Below are 23,251 nucleotides of genomic sequence, written 5' to 3'. Positions count from 1 at the left end.
TATCGGCGGACAGCTGGGGATTTTTTTTTTATTTTTCTTTGGATATTAATAAATGGGTAAAGCAGGGTCGGAGAGTTTTTATTTCAAATAAAGGACTTTACTCTGTTTGTCTTTATTACATGACTATGTGGGTGTCTTATAGACGCCTTTTCATTACTGACTCCTGGGCTTGATGTCCAACTCCAATACTATTACCCCACATGCCACCACACCAGGGCAAGTGGGAAGGGCATTTTTCTCCTACGCCTCATTGGGGGACACAGACCGTGGGTGTTATGCTGCTTGCCACTAGGAGGACACTAAGTGATACAAAGAAAGTTAGCTCCTCCCCTGCAGTATACACCCTCCTGCTGGCCCTCAGCTAACCAGTTCTTGCTTAGTGTCTGTAGGAGGCACTTGGGTCTGTTTTCAGACCCCAACTTTCTTATTTTAATTTTAATTTTTATTTTTCTGTAAATTTTTATTTTTTATTCAACGGAGTGAAGGGGGCGACGGATCCTTTTTTATGGGACCCGCTCTCCCCCGAACCAGCAACAGGCGAGCACGGCGAGTATACCTCCCCGTCCCTCTCCTGCGACGTTGGAGCACGCCAATTTTTACTGGGGCGACGGGTTTCCATCTTTGGTCCCGATCTCCCTTCCCCCTGCAAGACGGCGAGCACATAGAGCCTGGCTCTAATGTTCCTCTCCGGGGGCCCGACATACAAGGCCCACATCACATGGCGTTGCATACTTGCGGCAGAGCCCACCTCTCCACCTACCTAACAAGGGGATGATGGATTGAGAGAAGAGGTTGAGGATGGAGCGCGCAGGTACAGGGGGACCTGCATTACAGGACTGTGAGTATATCAGGATCCCCTCCTGCGCTCCAGATCGCTTTGCGGCCGCGCCGCCGCACACCGCCGGGCAGGCCGGAAATTTAGTCCCCGGCTTTTCAGCCGGAGTAGGCCGCAGTGGCCTCTATGGGGCAGGCGCCGGCGGTACTTGCGGCAGAGCCCCTGGAGAGAGGCGCCGGCAGTCGGGAAACTGCGGCGGTTAGCGTCGCTCCGTTGCGGCCGCCGCGCATCGCCAGGCAGGCCGAAAATTTAGTCCCCGGCTTCTCAGCTGGAGTAGGCCGCAGTGGGCAGATCCCTCCCACGGCCGTAACCCCGCCCCCTATATCGGCGCTTCTCGTCTGGGACGAGAGGCGCCCTGCAGATCTCGGGGGCCATTCTTCCTCACGCTGACTGCGTGGGAGATGCGGTCCTGGGGGTGCCACTGGCCGGTACACCAGCGGCAATCATTCGGCGCGCGGCCCGCCGACGCGCTCCACCGGCAGGCTCCATAAATTTAGTTCCCGGCTTTTTCAGCCGGACTAGGCCGCAGTTGAAATCCCCTTCAGGGGCGAAGGTGCCTTCATGGTCCCGATGGGCTGAACTTCGTGGATATACAGAAGCCCCCCTCCATGGTCCGGGCAGCCCCCACTATCCCACCACGGTGAAAGCGGATGGCGCAAGGAGGCGGACGGTTCCTCTCCACCTCCCTAACAAGGGGATGATGGATTGAGGTTTATCTCTCTATCCCTGCACCGTCCACGCTGCAATACTGACATCCGCGGCGGCTCCATGCCGGGACGCGCACCGTTGGTAAGTGGATCCTGCCAGCAATGGGCTTCTGCAGCGGGATATTGACAGGCAGTCTCAGGCTTCCCTGTGGCCACCTCCCTGAGGTAACGCTCCAGCCGGCTAAAAAATTTAGCTCCCGGCTTCGGCCGATGTGTAGTCCGCACACCAGAAGTGCACTGTGTCGCCTCAAGGCGGCTTAGCATTTTTTCCTGGCGCTTAGCTCCTGACGCGGAAGCGCTCAATTTTCTCGAGCAACGGGTGACCACCCCTAACTTCTACACTGACGCCGGCTGCAGAAATTTACGCCCCGGCTGGGGCCTATTCATGGAAGTTTCGAGGCTCCGCCCACGTCGTGCCTGTGGCTGCGCCCCCTGAATTGGCGCTTCTCGTTCGCTGCGAGATTTTACCTAAACCCGCAGGACATGACCAGTATTCTCTGGTCTTAAAGGCACGTGACCAGTATTCCCTGGTCTTAAAGGCTCGTGACCAGTATTCCCTGGTCTAAAGGCACGTGACCAGTATTCCCTGGTCTTAAAGGCACGTGACCAGTATTCCCTGGTCTAAAGGCACGTGACCAGTATTCCCTGGTCTTAAAGGCACGTGACCAGTATTCCCTGGTCTTAAGGGTACGTGACCAGTATTCCCTGGTCTTAAAGGCACGTGACTAGTATTCCCTGGTCTTAAAGGCGCGTGACCAGAATTCCCGGGTTTTAAAGACACGGGACCAGTAAGTATCCCCGGGTCTTAAACGCACACGTCCAGCATTCCCTGGTCCTAAAGGCACACGACCAGTATTCCCTGGTCTTAAAGGCACACGACCAGTATTCCCTGGTCTTCAAGGCACACGACCAGTATTCCCTGGTCTTCAAGGCACACGACCAGTATTTCCCGGTCTTAAAGGCACACGACCATTATTCCCTGGTCTTAAAGGCACACGACCAGTATTCCCTGGTCTTTAAGGCACACGACCAGTATTCCCTGGTCTTAAAGGCACACGACCAGTATTCCCTGGTCTTGAGGGCACTATGACCAAACCGAAACTGGTCATAAATGAGGAGCCCTCTGCCGCTGATCCCAGTTTATCCCAGTGTAACTAGTTCCTCAGCCTAAACTCCCTCGTAGAGCTTTTGCCATCCAGTCCGGATAGGCGATTCACTGGACAGAAGCCTCTACGTGGGACGCTATGCCTGGTCTGATTTTTAAGGGCGACAGGCACTTTAAAGGGCGCCGGTTTCCCCACACCATCCACAGATGGGCACACGAAGGCCCAGGCCTAACGCCAGACAACCTGTCCTGTCCACCCGGAGACCTGAACTCTGTGGATGTACAGAGGCACCCCTTTTTTTCGGGCGTCTGAGCACCCCCCTCTGCATCACCACTATTTAACAGAAGATGCAAGTAGGCGAATGTTCCCTCTCCACTTCCTTGTTAAGAGGATGGTGGATCGAGGCTCCTAATTTTTAACTCTGCAATGACCTGCTGGAAGCAGCGGCGCATTCTGCCACTCGGCAGATTAACCGGGTACAATCTCCTGTGGTTTACCTACCAGTATTCCTGCCCGATATGTCCTCAATTAAAAATGCCACGATCTGTCAAATAGCACATCTGGTTTGTTCCGTTTGGCAGCTACGGGTCCAGCCCTTTAACCTCCCTATCCGCCGCATGGATTGCTAGAGCAACGGTCTCCTGCTTGGAGTCCTTAACTATTTTGATTCACACCAGTATCCCTTTCCTGAAGACAGTTCAACTGGTCAATCATATTTTTGAGCGGGAGACTAACGAAGAATCGTACGTTCCCGCAGCCCCGACCAACAGTGAAAGGGTTGTCCAGGACAGTCTAGATCTAAGGGATCTTGGTTCCTAAAAAGGGGAACGAGAAGTAGGACCGATCCCGGACCTCAAACTTCTAACAATCTTTTCACAAGGTTCTTTTTCTTCTTCGAATGGAGTCTCATCCGCTCAGCCACTACTTCAACAAAAAAGGGTGCAGTTTCTGGCATCCATCGACATTCGGGATGTCTAACCTCTTCAAAAATTCCTTTGCTTTTCCATTCGTGAACAGCATTTAAGTCACGACCTTGTTCTTTGGACCGCATCCAGGGTGTTCGCAAGGGTCATGGCGGCTGTCATCTTGCACCTAGAGGCGTGGTCGTCCTGCCCTGTTTGGCCGACTGTTTACCCGCCCTTGCAGGACTACGCTAGGTCGTCTATATCACTTGCGATACCCTCTCACCTGGGCTGGTGGCTAGACTTAGACAACTCCTCATTTCCAGCCCAGCAGATATCCTTTTTGAGGATGATCCAGTATTCTTCCAGAAGGGTGGTAAATCTCCCCCCAGACAAGGTCATGGTTTTTCAACAGGGAGCTCGCGCTCTTGCTCACTCATCCCCTCATTTCATTTGATTTGCTGGGAGGGTTCCAAAAAAAATAAATAAAAAAAATAAAAAAAATAAATAAATAAATAAAACGGAGACAACAATGGAAGCATTTTCCTTCGCTCCGTTAGTTTTCGGCAAGTCAAGCAGCCTTTCAGACGATAGTCTGAGCTCCTTCTTCATCCGGAGTTTTTTCTCCCGGTTCCATGGTTACTAGTAACTTCCAATGCCAGTTCTCTTCTCCCGATCATTGCTCTGGAGATCTCAAGGGTAGTCCTATAGTAGGTCCTCTCCTTATGGCGGGTCAACCCATCCGAATTCAATTGGACAACGCCACGGCTGTGTCATACGTCAATCATCTAGCGAGTACCCACGTTCAAGCACCATGGCCAAAGTAACTCACATGGGCCGAGATCTATCACTCGGTGATCTTGGCAGTACATATCCCAGGAGTAGACCTCTGGGCTGCGAACATATTTAGCCGTCAGGGTTTCACCTCAAGTGAGTGGGAACTTCACCGGAAGTATTCCATCAGACCCGCCTTCACTGGAGCTCTACAGTTGTGGTTCGGATGGCGTCCTGACTGATCGCCCATGTACTGGAGTTTGTTGTTCGGCCTCGAGATCCAGGAGCCTTCGCACTGCATGCTCCGGTTATTCCGTGGTACCAGTTTCCACTTCCGAAAGCTTTTCGGAAACAGAAAGGGCCCCAGTGATCCTCGGAAATCCGCATTGACCACGTCAGTTCGCTTGCAGTTCGTCTTTCTGCAACAAAACTGCAAGTAGGGACCACCTCGCAGGATGTTTTCACATGTAGTTCTTCCCTATTGCATACCGTTAGATCATTGGGATCTATTCTATTAGGGAAGGTTGCCCCCTTTTTCTCGGCGGTATCCTCATCCTGACGAGTCTTCGGTGCTAACGGGTCTTTTCAGACTTTTTTCTCTTATTTCCTTCAAGGCAAGGTTGTCCTCAAGCCTTCCCTGTCCCTAGTTACCAAGGTGGTATTGTATTACTACTGTCATGAGGGCATAGTTCTTCCCTCATCTTTTTTGGCACCACTCCACAAGATGGAATGAGGTCCCCATATTCCGGACAAAGCTAGTGCTCTGAGTAGGTATGTCTTGAGGACGGCGTCCTTCCGAAGGTTGGACACTGTATCTTGGGTTTCCTAACGGTAAGAGGAAGGCTTCCTGACTTTTACAGGAAGGGTTTGGCCGTTTCCATCGGCCATTTAGCCTGGTGTATTCTTTCACCATCCAGGAGTCCTTCCGTGTTAGAAGACAGCCTATCTCCCTGTCTATCCTGGGTTCCAGGCACCAGGCGTCAACAAGACACGCCTGCAAGCTTGCGGATTCGTCCAGTCCGCATGCATTCTTGAAGCATTATAATTCCCAGACTTCCACAGATGTGACTCTGGGCAGGCGGACTCTGCAGGCCGCGGTGGCGCACTTGTAAGTAGCAGTTACACAGAGCCTGATCTGACGTTGTCCCCACCCAGGGACTGCTTTGGTACGTCCCACGGTCTGTGTCCCCCAATGAGGCGTAGGAGAAAAGGAGATTTTTGTTTACTTACCGTAAAATCTTTTTCTCCGAGCCAATCATTGGGGGACACAGCTCCCACCCTGGTATTGGCTTATGCTTGTTTTTACAATCCGATATGCTATACTCTCATATATAATATGACATGCTGTAAGCTAATATGTTGTTACTGATCTCCTACTGCTTTTTTGCACCGAACTGGTTAGCTGAGGGCCAGCAGGAGGGTGTATACTGCAGGGGAGGAGCTAACTTTCTTTGTATCACTTAGGGTCCTCCTAGTGGCAAGCAGCATAACACCCACGGTCTGTGTCCCCCAATGATTGGCTCGGAGAAAAAGATTTTACGGTAAGTAAACAAAAATCTCCTTTTAGTCTGGTAGGAGACCAGTATCCACGACCTGTTCCTAAGCTATTAATATCAGATCGCAGTTGTCTACCTAGCCTTTGCTGGTTTTTAATAGGGGACCCTACAAGGGAGAATCACCCCTTGTTAATAACCAGTAAATGCTAAGTAGACAACTGTGAGCTGAGATTAATAACCCGAGAAGCTCCATGTTTATTACCCCATACCCAGACTATAAACATGAGCCCCCTGCTGCCGGCTTTCCCTCAGCTGGATACGAAAAATATTGGGGACCCCATGCCATTTTTTTCCATTTATTAGCTAAATACATGTACAGTAAGCTACACATGCACAGCACTGATTATATATCTCAATGACAATGATCAATATCTGTATATAACATTGTTTTATTAGTTAGTATGAAATGACAGAATTACTGCATATAAAAGTTGATCTTAATAATGCATTGCATGTCACAAGGGTGCTACTATCTTAAAATTGCATTGTACTCGCATGACACTCATCCTACTTTTCGGGATCAACATTGGACCAAATTTTTAAACACTAGTGTGACTTTGGCCTTAAAAAGGGAAATCAGCAGGTTTTTGCTCCCCCATCTGAGGTCAACATGAAGTAGGGGCATAGACCCCGATTCTAGCGCTGAATCACTCACTTTACTGGTTGCTGCAGTTTTGATTTAAATCGGTTTTCTCTACTGCAGATCTACCAGCTCTCTGAATGCTGAGATCTGTTTAACCCCACGCACACCACTGATTGGCTGCTTTCTGTGTGCACTGTGCATAGGCAGAACGCTGCTAATAAGTGGTGGGGGTGCGGTTGAACTGCCTTGGAACAGGTTTACTAGTCAGTAAGTGATAATCTCCTGCCATCTTATGAAAACTACAGATATGAAAACTACAGAGAACAATCCAGTAAGTGACACATCACTAGAATCAGGGTTTCTGTCCCTATATTATGCTGCTCTCAGATCAGAAAGCATAAATCTGGTGTCAGATTCCCTTTAAGTCTCATACCATGGTGAAAAGCATCTGTACATACCTGGAACTCGGGAATAGTCATCTCAAAGACTTTGTTCTGCACCTGCCCAGAATGTTCTGCAACTTTCAATTCCACAGTGACATAAGGATGATTTAGAGATTTGCATCCATCTGAACTGATGGCCATTCCAATTTTCCATTGAAAATCAAGAAGCTGCAATTGAAAACAATACAAAGTTTGTGTAACTTTAAAGATCAAGCAGACGGCAATAAAAAATGGTAGTGAACATAATACACAGGATTTAATTGTGACACTTTTGGCATTGATCAAAAAGGGTCTTATTTAAAATGTGAGACATTCTTTTAATTTAAGAAATAGCAGAAATGGTACACGATCTCCACTCATCTTATAACTGCAGAAATGCCATGGGTGGTCCCCTCATCTTCCTAATCATTGTTGCCCCACCGTCACTTGTTAGGGTACCGTCACACCGTGCAATTACAATCGCTACGACGGCACGATCCGTGACGTCGCAGCGTCGTATGACTATCGCTCCAGCGTCATAGACTGCGGTCACACTTTGCAATCACGGCGCTGGAGCGATGCCGAGGTTCGCTGGTAACCAGGGTAAACATCGGGTTACTAAGCGCAGGGCCGCGCTTAGTAACCCGATGTTTACCGTGGTTACCAGCGTAAAAGTAAAAAAAACCAAACCGTATATACTCACCATGTGATGTCCGTCAGGTCCCTTGCAGTCTGCTTCCTGCTCTGACAGTGCCGGCCGTACACTGAGAGCAGAGCGCAGCGGTGACGCCACTGCTGTGATCTGCTCTCACTTTCCGGCCGGCGCTCACAGTCAGAGCGGGAAGCAGACTGCAAGGGACCTGACAGACATCAGATGGTGAGCATGTACGGTTTGTTTTTTTTTACTTTTACGCTGGTAACCACGGTAAACATCGGGTTACTAAGCGCGGCCCTGCGCTTAGTAACCCGATGTTTACCCTGGTTACCAGCGAACTCATCGCTGGATCGCTGTCACACACAACGATCCAGCGATGACAGCGGGAGACCCAGCGACGAAAGAAAGTTTCAAACGATCTGCTACGACGTACGATTCTCAGCAGGATCCCTGATCGCTGCTGCGTGTCAGACACTGCGAGATCGTAACGATATCGCTGGAACGTCACGGATCGTGCCGTCGTAGCGTTCAAAATTGCACTGTGTGACGGTACCCTTATTCCTAAAGGAAAGCTGCAGGTCAACTGTAGCACTGGAACTAGAGGAACATCTGCACCGCTCCTAGTACAAGAATAACTCCGACGTGCCGGTTCTAAGTCACATAGGAGCCCGGACGTGCACCGAGTACATGTAAACGGCCTCCCCGCACTCCCAGGCTCATTGACAAGACACTTCATAGCTCGTTTCCTCTGCCCCTAGCACTTCACACTTTTTTAATATTGTAATAAGACTTAAACAGCCATAGCACTAGTATCAATAGTAAAATCCTTGTGACAGACTCTTTACTGTTCCTTTAAGGAGTTTATGGGAGGCATTTATTCCATATGGTCAGGACCTGCCATAAGTGGCTGACAGATGTGGGCTCATCACTGGATGGGCAGGCGATCACTAATTATGAATGAGGGGACAGTGGCGGGACCAGCATTGATCAGACATTTATGGCAAATTCTATAGATGCGCTATAAATGTCCCAGATAGCAATACCCCTTTAACAGCATGTGCCATCATCAGATGCCCCCCGCCAGGGTGCAGTCACTACATGGGTGCACACACTCATAAGGCCGCCATATACACACACCCATGAATTACAGCGACACTCAGTGATCGGGTCACACGTCAGGGTCAGCTAATGGCAGCTTTACAGTAAGGGGCCATACTGTTGTGAATTCCGCTCTTGGGCTCCCTCCGGTGGTTATAAGTAGCATTTTTGTGAATTCTGCTCTTGGGCTCCCTCCTGTGGTTTTGAGTGGTATGGCTGCTTCTTGGATTTAGCATCAGCAGCTGTTCTCACTGATCGTCTTTCTGGCTCGGCTATATTAGTCTGGCCTTATCCCTAATTCAATGCCAGTTGTCAATTGTTGAGCTTGGAGTCATGGCTCTCTGAGGATTTCCCTGCCACTCTGACCATTTCAGCAAAGCTAAGTCCTTGCTTGTCTTTTTGCAGTTCACTTGTTGTGGACTTTGTTGTTTGGCATTTTCTATGTTTTGCTCATTTGTCCAGCTTATCATTATGGATCTATTTAGCTAAGCTGGAAGCTCTGGGCAGCAGAGTTTGCCCTCCACACCTTTAGTCAGGTGTGGAGATTTTTGCATTTCTCTGCGGTGGACTTTTTCTAGTTTTTATTACTGACCGCACAGTTTTCTGTTCTGTACTAATTCTGTCTAGCTAGTAGTGGCCTCCTTTGCTAAATCTTGTTTCATACTACGTATGTCATTTCCTTCTCCTCTCACAGTCATTATTTGTGGGGGGCTGTCCTATCCTTTGGGGATTTTCTCTGAGGCAAGATAGCTTTCCTGTTACTACCTTCAGGGGTAGCTAGTTCTCCGGCTGTGACGAGGTGTCCGGGGAGTGACAGGAACAACCCACGGCTACTGCTAGTGTCTGTGTTAAGATCAGGAACTGCGGTTGGTATAGTTACCACCTGCTTAGAGCTAGTCGCATGTCGCTCCTAAATCACCAGACCATAACACCATACATGTGATGTGCCCCAGCCCAATACCTCACCTGTGCAGCCGGCAACAGGCCCCTGGAACATTCAATGTCGCACAGCTTCTGACCCTCTTCGTTCCACACATGGCGAATGACCTGCAGAGTCTGCTTCGGGAGCTTGGAATGACTTGTAACAGTGTTCAGCAATGTCTCTGTGGGCAGTCTGTGTTTTGCAGCATTGCTGTAAAGAAAGAACAATGTGGCAGTGCAAAAATTAGACAAAAAATAAAAAAATAAAAAAAATCGCTGCAAATCTGCACAAAATGCCAACTGTGCAGTCAGAAGGTGCCAAGCTGTTGTGTACACAGTGGGAACTATATCCATGTATGAGGCCAAGTCATGTGCCAGCATTACAAGGAGTCTGTCAGCACAAAGCGACTGTTCAAACCAAGCACCGCACCTCGTTAGGGACATAGCCCCGATATAAACCCTGGCTTCAGTGCTTTGCATGCCAGAATCCATTGTAATGAAGTGCTTGGTGCACCCTGCGGGTGGTCAGCCAGCTCACTGCTCCTTCCCAGCAGTCTCCACGCTCCTCTAACTCCTGTAACGCCAGAGTGGTCAATCAAGGGAAAAGAGGGCAGAGCTCGATGAAAAACCACTCGGGGAGGTGCACTTACCTGGCCGTGCCTAGGGGGCACTGCACACATCATTTTTGAATGAAGAACAATTTCTGTCAAAATCAGCAACAGATTTAGACACTAAAGTAGGATTGTAATTCCGACTGTCACTTACAAGGTGATGTGCTTGGTTTGGACAGTCATTTTGTAGTAACAGACACCCTATAATTATGTAGGTGACAAAACGGTTAGTGGTTTGTGATGCGGTTTCTGATGCTTGGTATAATCTCATGGACATGCCATTATCAGCTAATCTTTACAGATCCGCCACATCTTCCATACACCTTCCGATCCATCATATCGGCTATTTATTGCACTGTGTAGTCCAACCTTCTACTATAATAATCACACACTTATAGGCTTGGTGTGGGCTGCCGGAATCCTCAAGTGAGATCTGATCAGGAACAGTTCAGAGGGTGCAACCATGCCCATGGCAGAGGGGGCCTGCTGGTGCCAAGGCTACCTTCAGCTGGATATCCGACAGAGCAAAAATCCTGCTGAGCAGGGAAGCCACCATCCTACCCGAGGCCGGCAGCGGCTCTTACGGAAATGTATTAGGCCTTCCGCGTCAGGATCCGGAGGAGAAATTGCTATATAAACAGCACCATAATGGGGGCATCATTAGTATAATGGGGCCAGAATGAGGGACATAATCACTGTATGGAGCCAAACGGGGGACATAATTTGGTTGGAGACCTTATTACTGGATTTTGGACAAAATGAGGAATATTCTTACTGCATTGTGGCCAGAATTGGGGACATTATTGTGTGGGGCCAGATTAGGGGACATTATTACTGTATGTGGCCACAAGGAAGGGCATTAACAATGTGGCTCCTCACATTAACATTGCCCCCCTTGTGTCCTCAATTATTATTGTTAATGTATGGGGTTGCAATTTGTGACGTTGCCACTGTACTGCGGCATAAAAGGTGAATGCTATTACTGCATGGGGGGCAGAAAAGGTGTATGTTACTACTGTACTGGTGCCACTATGGAGGGGGCATTACTGCTGTATTTGAGCAGATATTCTCACTACATGAGGCCTCAAAGAAGAATTTCACTATCACACGGGTACCACATAAGGGGGCATATGCATTACTGCTGTATGGGGGTCATTTCTACTGTGAGGTGGTAAAAATGGGTACATCACTAGTGTAATAAAGGTTAATTTGAGGGATACTGTTACTGTGGAGGGGGGGATGACAAAAAGGAAGATGTTGTTACTGTGTAGGGCACCAGAGTGGCACCTTTCTTCTTGATGCAGTTTAGTAGAGGTGGGACAGTGGGGAGCATGCTCTGGAAGTGATCAGCCACAACTGTCTGTGTATTACATGGTGCAGGGTTAAGACGTGGCTGGGGGACATCACACCAACCTGCACTGGATGAAGAAAAGCAAAGACGAATGACTTCAATGGGAAACCTCATGAGTGAGTAGCTTTATCTATACACTATATATTATCTACAGAGCTCCCGGAATAACTGCCTCTGGTGACAATTTCAGTGTTAGTGCTGTAGTTTAGGTTTATGATCTGTATGGCGGTACTATTCGGTCACTATATAGGGGTAATATGTGGCCTGTCCATGGTGTGGCAGTATTTGTCCCTTGTATCTGGGATTATTCATGTGTATGGAGATATCTTGTTCTCTTTGCTATAACTAAACAAGATCATTTCAATTAGATTAAATGCTTGAAAGATTAACCCCTCCCTGTCCTGTGACATAGTATTAAGCAGTGGCAGAGATGAATTGAAAGAACCTGTCAGTAGGATTTAGCCCTATAAACTAAAGACAAGGCCATAATGGCACAGTGATGCTGATTAACATATCTAATGTGAAGGGATCTGCTCAGTGAACAATGTTCTTCAGTGTGATTTGGGGTGGGACTTGGGGCAGGGTCTTCTTCTGGTTCTCCCACCACCACCACCACCAACCTCCTCTGCTTCTTATGCAGGTGATTATTCAGTGTCCTGCCTCGTTTTTAAAATTCCACAGCGACATTATTGTGAAAAATGTACTGAGCCAAAATCTCCATCTGTGCATTGCGCCTCCTCCAGAGCCAGTTTATTGAAGTCCTGCACACAGGACGCCATGTCACACTGCACGTGCCGCCCACATAATGATGGTGGGGAATGTTAAAAAGTAGGCAGGTCACTGAATAATCAATGATCTGCACAAGAAACAGAGGAGGTAGGCGGGGGTGCAGAACCAGAAGAAGACCCCACGTTACACCACGACGCACACAAGATGTAATTTTATTAAAACTTCACAAGGAGTATTGAACAGCCACTGAGCAAATCTCTTCACATCAAGTATCAAAATAATCAACATCACAGTGCCATTATGGCCATTCATTTGGTTTATAAGGCTAAATCCTGCGGACAGGTTCTCTTTAAAGGAAATCTCCGGCGAAAACAAGTTATCACCTATCCAGAGGATAGACAGTACAAATGAGTGGCTTGTGTCACCATAGGCAGAATGTGGAGCTTTTATTCCCAACGAGGCACTTCTATCCCCCTTTCAAAATGGAGCATCACGTTAGATGTCTGATCGCCACTCCATTCATTCTCTGTGGGATTAATAGAAAAAGCCGAGCGCAATGCTTGGAAACCCCAAACCTCTGCCGATCAGTGTGGGTTCCAGAGGTCGGACCCCCACCTATCAGTAAGTTATCACCTGTCTTGTAGTCTCATAGATTGTAAGCAGGGCCCTCACGCTTTGCTTTCATTGTCGAGTATTGTATTGCTGCATTATGTCCTATTTTTCTTGTACATGTCCCCTTTGATTTGTATAGGGCTGTGGAATATGTTAGCACTATAGAAATAACATTATAGAGGAGAACTTGATTTCACCAAACACCCACCATAACTGCACATCACAATTTTGGTGTGGGCAGGAAGCTGCCTGTATTTTACAGTCGACACTCTGCGTTTTTAGGGTCAGAATGCAAAACTGGCTTTTGTATGCAGCTGTAGTGTCAACTCTGCGTATGGGCCCTCGGCACCGTGGTCCGGCATACTGACCTGAAGAGATAGTTCACTGCATTTATAACATTTCTAACTTCATCTACGTTTGTGTCCACTCCGGCTGCTTGAAACCTCTAGTAACGAGAAAGACACAGTTAACCAGCTGCCATAATCCACTGCTTTCTGGGAACAGGAGAGCACAATCTCTAGATCAGCTCCACACAAGATGAAATAAGACAACACACAAGATTTGTAGAAGAAAAGCAAAGTTACAAAAACATGACAATTATTGTATACTCCATATGAGATAACGTCTGGAGAAGTGGCCGGGGGTCAATAGATTTCCCCACGGATCGGGAAAACAGGATTGCTAGCACCAAGCCTGTCCATGGGGGCCACGTACAGTACAGTGCCCCTTGTTATAGCAGGGTTAAAGGAGGCCAAGAACAGGCTTGTGCGTTCCCTGATGAGGAGTTTTCTGCCACAAAAGGCAATTTTGATGTACAGGGCCCACAATATACCCCATATACCATAACTATACACTGTACCTGCAAGTTTATGTAATAATATATTACAGTCAGCGCGTAACAAGCCCTATTAAAGGGCCACTGTCACCCCCTCCAGCCATTATAAACTAAAAGAGCCACCTTGTGCAGCAGTAATGCTGCAGTCTAACAAGGTGGTAATAAAATCAAACCAACAGAAATCACATGGGCCCCACACCATCTGTGTGTAAATATAAGCGGTTGATTGTCCTTACCCATGTATATAAATGGAAATTAGTAACGTATACTCCAAATAACTTATTTTAACAAAAAGAGGGGAGTTTTTATACGAATAAATATATGAACAAAAAAGAAAATTACCAATTGAATAAAAAAATATAAATTTTATTGTAACAATGATAAAACACACATGACATATTTTAATGCACAAGTAACAGGAAAAAACCCTAGTAGCAAACATCCAGGTCACAGGCAGAAAAGAAAAATAGAAAACATCCGGGTATTATCACAAGTCAGTGTAAGTATCAACGCCACAAAGCATGGTGTGACTATATTATATAGTTTAAAAGTCCATGTGGACACACCTCTCCCATGCGTGCAGCTAGTTACTATGCCTGCCTAATGCGAGACTGCTTACCCATGATGGAGTAGTTACTCTGCCTGGGGCTCCGAATACCCCCTGACGCGCGTTTCGCGTTTCCTTTTTCAAAGAGGGAATGAAGGGGCTTAGCAGAGCGTGGCGCTTTTATAATGAGGTTAATGGACTTGCTTTGAAAGTGCGCAACCGCGCTGTAACTCAGGAAGTCGTCACTACACAGCTGTTCCTAACCTTTCAGACCTGCGTAGTTACAGGCACTCCTCCATACTGAAGTGCGCAAGCGCAGCGCGACTACCTTGCAGGGAAGTCCCAGCTCCCCGGCATTCATCGAGAGCGCACGTCAGAGGGAATTCCCCCGTTGACGTCACAGACATGCGCTCTCGAGTCATAGAAGCCGGACCCGTTTGTATCCTGAGACTTTCGCTTCCACTCCTTATGTTTGCATTCCAACTAATGCATTGCGCTGTGGCCGTATGGCTATATATACTTATTATTTTTTAGGTTGTTAAATCATGGTCTGTTTTTAGCGTGGAACGCTATGTTTCCCACTATATATGCACTACTTTCTCCCCTTTTTTTGTGCGCTGTTCGATCTTCATGTGGGTCCCTCTGTCGGCCTGCGCGTGCGCTCCGTGACTGCTGGGAGGCCCATGTATCTCCGGCTTCTATGACTCGAGAGCGCATGTCTGTGACGTCAACGGGGGAATTCCCTCTGACGTGCGCTCTCGATGAATGCCGGGGAGCTGGGACTTCCCTGCAAGGTAGTCACGCTGCGCTTGCGCACTTCAGTATGGAGGAGTGCCTGTAACTACGCAGGTCTGAAAGGTTAGGAACAGCTGTGTAGTGACGACTTCCTGAGTTACAGCGCGGTTGCGCACTTTCAAAGCAAGTCCATTAACCTCATTATAAAAGCGCCACGCTCTGCTAAGCCCCTTCATTCCCTCTTTGAAAAAGGAAACGCGAAACGCGCGTCAGGGGGTATTCGGAGCCCCAGGCAGAGTAACTACTCCATCATGGGTAAGCAGTCTCGCATTAGGCAGGCATAGTAACTAGCTGCACGCATGGGAGAGGTGTGTCCACATGGACTTTTAAACTATATAATATAGTCACACCATGCTTTGTAGCGTTGATACTTACACTGACTTGTGATAATACCCGGATGTTTTCTATTTTTCTTTTCTGCCTGTGACCTGGATGTTTGCTACTAGGGTTTTTTCCTGTTACTTGTGCATTAAAATATGTCATGTGTGTTTTATCATTGTTACAATAAAATTTATATTTTTTTATTCAATTGGTAATTTTCTTTTTTGTTCATATATTTATTCGTATAAAAACTCCCCTCTTTTTGTTAAAATAAGTCTAACAAGGTGGCTCTTTTAGTTTTTGATTCCGTTATTCCCTCAATAAAGCGTTTTAAAATTTGCCCTAACTACCTGTCTGCAGACCTGGAGGCGGGTCCGAAGCCTCCTCGGTGAATCTCCCCAACGGCCGTCACTCTTCTCTTCTGGGGATGTGGTCGCCGCCCCCTTCGCGCTGTTTCTTCTTAAATCCGGCGCCTGCGCTGTGCGTGCCTGCCTGGGGCAGGCGCAGTCTTCATTGTCCGTCATAGGTCAGATGCAGGGTGCCTGACTGCGCCTGTGCGGGCAGTGCGGCCACCCTGTTGCTGAATCCCCGCCCCGCACTGTGTTATTCATTATGCACAGTGCGGGGCTGGGGTTCCTGGGCATGCGCACTGCGCTGTTCAGACGCTCCCCCGGTCCCCCGCCTTCCAGCGTTGCCATAATATACAGGTTTCCTTTCCAGCGTTTGGAATGAAGCAGCCGCAAATAACAACGCTGGAAGGCGGGGGAGCTGGGGGAGCGTCTGAGCTGGGGGAGCGTCTGAACAGCGCAGTGCGCATGCCCAGGAACCCCAGCCCCGCACTGTGCATAATGAATAACACAGTGCGGGGCGGGGATTCAGCAACAGGGTGGCCGCACTGCCCGCACAGGCGCAGTCAGGCACCCTGCATCTGACCTATGACGGACAATGAAGACTGCGCCTGTCACAGGCAGGCACGCACAGCGCAGGTGCCGGATTTAAGAAGAAACAGCGCGAAGGGGGCGGCGACCACATCCCCAGAAGAGAAGAGTGACGGCCGTTGGGGAGATTCACCGAGGAGGCTTCGGACCCGCCTCCAGGTCTGCAGACAGGTAGTTAGGGCAAATTTTAAAACGCTTTATTGAGGGAATAACAGAATCAAAAACTAAAAGAGCCACCTTGTTAGACTGCAGCATTACTGCTGCACAAGGTGGCTCTTTTAGTTTAAACCGGGTGGAGGGGGTGACAGTGGCCCTTTAACCATTCATTAGTTCTTACCTGACAGATAAGTGTCTGGTCTACACCCGCGTTCTGACATTGGAGATGCTGAATACTTTGTTGGCACTGAAAGAAGATGAAAATGAGGGAAAATGTTTGTTAAAATATGTTTTCCCACTATAACAAGTGATGACATAACAAAAGGATGTGCCGTCATTTCCCCATTAATTGGGGTAAAATTGCCAGGACTCCCATGTGCCCTTACCAGGCTTTCATGCCATTGCAAAACTCCACTTCCCAATGAAACTTGGGGACAACTACTGAACGACCATTGTTCTACAGCAAATCTTACAGAGCAGTGAGAGGGGTATAAGGAAATATGGAGACATCTTAGGAAAATAATGGGATCTGGGAAAGATTGGAAGATGGACATTGCCGCACACGGCAAAACAAGGATCATTAGTGGAAGTTCTCATAGATCAGAGGACATACAGCTCTGGCCAAAATTAAGAGACCACCACATCAGAACCCTGTCATGGGCAGCCCAATCTCCAGACCTGAACCCCATTGAAAACCTCTGGAATGTAATCAAGAGGCTGATGGATAGTCACAAGCCATCAAACAAAGAAGAACTGCTTACATTTTTGCGCCAGAAGCAGTGTGAAAGACTGGTGGAAAGCATGCCAAGACGCATGAAAGCTGTGATTAACAATCATGGTTATTCCACAAAATATTGATTTCTGAACTCTTCCTGAGTTAAAACATTAGTATTGTTGTTTCTAAATGATTATGAACTTGTGTTCTTTGCATTATTTGAGGTCTGAAAGCAGTGTTTTTTGTTTTTGTTTTTTTTTTTAATTTTGAACATTTCTCCTTTTCAGAAACAAAATACAAAATGTATTGCTTGAAAATTCGGACATGTCAGAAGTTTATAGAATAAAAGAACAATTCACATTTTACTCAAAAATATACCTATAAAGAGAAACATCAGACAACGTGAACATTTTGCAGTGGTCTCTTAATTTTTGCCAGAGCTGTAAGTCGCAGCTTGGTCAAAAAGTGTTATTCATAAACAGTAATTAAAAATCAACACTTGATTGTTTCAATATAAAATCATACATATAAGATTTAAAAAGGGGCCTCAAACCAAACCGTGGGAAACCCGCTAAATGGCCGATATCACAGAACTGGGGTGAGGGGAGACAGAGTGCAGTTACCATCAACTTGCCAGCCGGAATTTATGTACCGGTACTTCTCTTAGCTTGTGGAGGGCGGACATTTCTATATAGCACTGAAAAACAACCTGCTGAGGGTGCATTCAGACATGGATATTGCATGAAGGGGGATTCTCCTGCCATAATCATCGACACTTCTAACACTCACTGTATTTGTCATAAATGCAATACTTTGAACTAGGAAGTATAGGCAGCCATTTATCTTGACTAGCATTGGCGCCACAATCTAGTGGTGAGACACCCAACGTCATTTCACTGAGTATTAAACATATTAATTAATTTCAAACATTCACGATGAGTAGTACCTGTTTGATGGGAAGGGTGCTCAGATTTCTCTGTTAAAAATGTATATCGGATCAAGGATTAGCTGGGGCAAGGGCTGTGATGGGAAAGGGGGGGGGGGGGGGGAGAAAGATATATCACAATGACTAGATCACTCGTGTGCCCCTTAATTGTTATACATAAAATGTCTTAACCCCATTTAACAATAAAAACAATTAGAATACTAAGAGATATAGTAAATAAAATGTGTGATCCTATGATCAAGGAGTGCTTAAACTATTACCCCACAGGTGGATTGCCCGAGAAAGAACCTTGGTGCTTATTAGGCCGGGACGGCGCTCGCACAAGCCGCCTGGAAGCCGACAAACAAAGACAGCATCTATTAAGCTAAGTAACCTGCCCTACCATTACCGCCCGGGATTCATGGACAGTTTTTAATTTAATTTATTCTTCGCAAGCATCGGTATCACAGGTACTGAATTGAAACTATACCTTATATTGAACCCTTCATATAAGCGAATCCACCAGCCAAATAAGCACCAAGGTTCTTTCTCGGGCAATCCACCTGTGGGGTAATAGTTTAAGCACTCCTTGATCATAGGATCACACATTGTATTTACTATATCTTTTAGTATTCTAATTGTTTTTATTGTTAAATGGGGTTAAGACATTTTATGTATAACAATTAAGGGGCACACGAGTGATCTAGTCATTGCGATATACATCTCTCTTCCCCCCTTTTCCCATCACAGCCCTTTGCCCCAGCTAATCCTTGATCCGATATACATTTTTAACAGAGAAATCTGAGCACCCTTCCCATCAAACAGGTAACTACTCATCGTGAATGTTTGACTAATGTACTTTATGGTTTAGCGCAGGTAAAATATATAATTTTTACTGCTTTACAATTATCCATTCCTTTGTGTGGTACGGAATATTACCCGCGGCTACCTTTATCCACCCTACTAGCGCCGCTACCCTATAAACTTTTTTTTGTTATTAATTAATTTCCTCTAACTTTGAGAGTATTATTGGGTTCTTCTCACTGTGGTATTCAGATTTGAAATGCATTGGAATAACCACAAAAATAACTATCGAAGCATGAGATCACAGTGTTCCCTATACTTCATTATCTTTATAATATTTGCATATTCATGGTTTATTTTACTTTAAAGAATGATTATAGGACCGCTATGCTAATTCTGTGATATCGGCCATTTAGCGGGTTTCCCACGGTTTGGTTTGAGGCACCTTTTTCATTCTTATATGTATGATTTTATATTGAAACAATCAAGTGTTGATTTTTAATTACCGTTTATGAATAAGACTTCTTGCTCTAGATGAAACATGTATGTGATCTGTGTGGTTTCCAGTGTGATGGAACGTTGCCCTCTCCAGAGGTGACAGACGGTGTTGGGTAGTATGTTCATCGTGAATGTGCACATGTAGATTTTTTTTTTTATGCATTTTTATCCTGTATGAAAAATGCAGGCTATTGCCAGAAATCTGTAGGGGAAATTCTGGGCATCAACAACAAGCCTTGCGGGTTTATGCGGTTAGTAATTAACCACATGTCAAGTATCAGTTTTATTACTAACTGTGCAGCTACTTTTATATTCTCCGCTGCATTGCTCCACATCAGATCTAAACTAATAAATGACGGAACTACTCTGAGACAAACATATAACGCCCAGCACAATGACGTATAACATGATACGCGGATTGTTTTACAGGGGCATTCCCATCTCAACGTATCAAAGTTGGGCACTACCAAGACGCAACTCCACTGGAATAACCTTTTTCCACACCAGGTCATGTTACGTATCCCATGTACCTGGGTACACAGCTAGAAAAGGACACTAAGCTTTCAAATACAAGCTATTTGCATTAAAATCATGTCTTGGGAGTGACTTGGACCAATTCCTATTCTGACTCATGTACAAAAATTCCAGATACATCTTTTCTAAGTTTTGGGACAAATGAAGCCATGGTCATGAGACGCCCACATCGGAGAGACAGGACATACATGATCGATCTTTGCAGCAAGAGTGGAAGCTAGTCACACGCTTATAAGACCCAGCCAAATGTCAGGAATCACCCATAGGTATAGATTATATTTAAAACATGACTTTAAATTTATAAATAAGAGAAAAAAAAATAGGTATCTCTAAACAATGTGTGGTACGGCCCATCAAGAGAAGTGACCAGCGAGGGACTGGTTAAGCGGGATCAAGCTAGGGATATGATTAACCCTCTACAGTACCATGTTAATCCCAGTTACTCGTCTCCGTCCAGAGGATCCAGCTTAGTAAAGGGACATGAATGGAATTAACCGGGTTATCACATGGTGCTGTAGAGGGTTATATCATTTCCTGCTTAACCAGTCACTCGCCTCCTATTGAGGGGAAATGTATCCCTTCTCTTGGTGGGCCGGACCACACATTGTTTAGATACCTATGCTTTTTTCTCTTATTTGTGCTTAAAGGGTATTGAGCACTAGACGAGTTTAATTGAAACATACATTAAAAGTTGTTTTAAATATAATCTATACCTATTGCTTCTATCCATACTTGAGACAAGAGAACCCCTCAGCTCAGACTTATTTCCGATCACAGCTGTATATAATTCAGTTTTAAATAAATGTCGCGTACAGCAGCAATGTAATAAAACAGACAGAAGTGGCACATACCAGTTCAGCAAACAGATCAGGAGGCAACAACTTCATCAAATCACTTGACTTTTCAAATCCTGCAATGAAAGGGTAAAATAAATGTGTTATTCCTTGGGTCAGTGCAGGGAAATGTCACACTGCTAATTTCCATGTGATATGTCATCAGTAACGGAAATCAACATTAGGGGGTTTGGACCAGGATCTTTTACACCTGCTCATACCTCATATTGAGATACAGCACTTTTTATCATTTTTATAGAACGTTCAGTCTGATCTGCCAGCAGGATATTATAGAATAGGATTAGCTCAACAGTCTGATCTACAGTGCCTTGCAAAAGTATTTGGCCCCCTTGAACTTTTCAACCTTTTCCCACATATCATGCTTCAAACATAAAGATACTAAATGTAAATTTTTGCTGAAGAATCAACAACAAGTGGAAGACAATTGTAAAGTTGAACGAAATTTATTGGTTATTTAAAGTTTTTGTGGAAATTCAAAAACTGAAAAGTGGGGCGTGCAATATTATTCGGCCCCTTTAACCTAATACTTTGTTTCGCCACCTTTTGCTACGATTATAGCTGCAAGTCACTTGGGGTATGTCTCTATCAGATTTGTATATCGAGAGACTGAAATTCTTGCCCATTCTTCCTTGGCAAACAGCTCGAGCTCAGTGAGGTTTGATGGAGATCGTTTGTGAACAGCAGTTTTCAGCTCTTTCCACAGATTCTCGATTGGATTTTGACTTGGCCATTCTAACTCCTGGATACATTTATTTGTGAACCATTCCATTGTAGATTTTACTTTCTGTTTGGGATCATTGTCTTGTTGGAAGACAAATCTCTGTCCCAGGCTCAGGTCTTTTGCAGACTACAGGTTTTCTTCAAGAATGGTGCTCTATTTGGCTCCATCCATCTTCCCATCAATTTTAACCATCTTCCCTGTCCCTGCTGAAGAAAAGCAGGCCCAAACCATGATGCTGCCACCACCATGTTTGACATTGGGGATGGTGTGTTCAGGGTGATGAGCTGTGTTGCCTTTAAGCCAAACATATCGTTTGGCATTGTTGCCAAAAAGTTCCATTTTCGCTTCATCTGACCAGAGCACCTTCTTCCACATATTTGATATGTCTCCCAGGTGGCTTGTTGCAGACTTTAAACAACACTTTTTATGCATATCTTTAAGAAATGGCTTTCTTCTTGCCACTCTTCTATAAAGGCCAGATGTTTGCACGACTGATTGTTGTCCTATGGACAGACTGTCCCACCTCAGCTGTAGATCTCTGCAGTTCATCCAGAGTGATCACGGGCCTCTTGGCTGCAACTCTGATCAGTCTTCTCCTTGTTTGACATGAAAGTTTAGATGGACGGCCGGGTCTTGGTAGATTTGCAGTGGTATGATACTCCTTCCATTTCAATATGATCACTTGCACAGTGCTCCTTAGGAGGTTTTAAGTTTTGGAAATCATTTTGTTTCCAAATACGGCTTTAAGCTTCTCCACAACAGTATCACGGACCTGCCTGTTGTGTTCCTTGGTCTTCATGATGCTCTCTGTGCCTCAAACAGAACCCTGAGACTATCACAGAGCAGATGCATTTATACGGAGACTTGATTACACACAGGTGGATTATATTGATCATCATTAGGCATTTAGGACAACAATGGATCATTCAGAGATCCACAATGAACTTCTGGAGTGAATTTACTGCACTGAAAGTAAAGGGGCTGAATAATATTGCACGCCCCACTTTTCAGTTTTTGAATTTTCACAAAAATTTAAAATAACCAATAAATTTCATTCAACTTCACAATTGTGTTCCACTTGTTGATTCTTCACAAAAAAATTTACATTTGGTTTCTTTATGTCTGAAGCATGAAATGTGGGAAAAGGTTGAAAAGTTCTAAGGGGCCGAATACTTTCGCAAGGCACTGTATATGAAGGCGAGAAAAGATGCAATATAACTTGTATGTTAGTAACTGCAGTCCTTGCTGATCTTGTACTTAGCAGTCAAGAGAAGGTCCTAATCATGATTGACAGCTTTCTCTGTTTGTGTCAATTACTGGATAGTACTGTCCCCCGGACTCCTAACCTCAGAATGAGTTAGGCCAAGATCACACAACCGCATATTTTCTCATCTGAGGAACAGGGCTGATTATGCAAATCACACTCTGATCAGAGTGATCGTGTGATCGTATTTTCTCAGATCAGTATAAGGAAGGGGGAGGGGGGACAAAACAAATATAGACCTTCTGTTAGTCTGTGAAAATCACACTGCCCTCAGATGTCATCCAAGTGCGGTGTGGAGACATAAGGGTCACTGGGTGCTCTCGTCTGCTGGCCCGGCTATCTTTAGAAAGACCGCAAGGACCAGAGTTTATCCCACTGAACACCCACACTCCTTTCCCGTGGGCAGAGCACTTCAACAACAAGGGGTGAGGGTAAAACAGTGTGGCAATAATTTATTGAACCACCAACAGTCAACAACATAT

General features: G+C 45.9%; 1 protein-coding gene across 4 annotated transcripts in view; it reads right to left on the bottom strand.

The window, feature by feature from the left end:
- COMMD6 (COMM domain containing 6) overlaps window positions 1-23,251 on the bottom strand; it is a 37,412-nt gene that overhangs the window by 12,835 nt on the left and 1,326 nt on the right. For all 4 annotated transcript variants that reach the window (XM_077297235.1, XM_077297238.1, XM_077297237.1 and 1 more), the window contains exons 2-6: window positions 20,782-20,840; window positions 16,636-16,701; window positions 13,231-13,307; window positions 9,605-9,770; window positions 6,922-7,074 (exon numbers count right to left, since the gene is read on the bottom strand). In XM_077297235.1, the coding sequence (XP_077153350.1) occupies window positions 6,922-7,074; window positions 9,605-9,770; window positions 13,231-13,307; window positions 16,636-16,701; window positions 20,782-20,840 (521 nt within the window). The remainder of the gene's footprint in view (window positions 1-6,921; window positions 7,075-9,604; window positions 9,771-13,230; window positions 13,308-16,635; window positions 16,702-20,781; window positions 20,841-23,251) is intronic.

Source organism: Ranitomeya variabilis, chromosome 3 (genome assembly GCF_051348905.1).
Source record: "Ranitomeya variabilis isolate aRanVar5 chromosome 3, aRanVar5.hap1, whole genome shotgun sequence".
Lineage (NCBI taxonomy): Eukaryota > Metazoa > Chordata > Amphibia > Anura > Dendrobatidae > Ranitomeya > Ranitomeya variabilis.
This window is presented reverse-complemented; position numbering and strand designations above follow the sequence as displayed.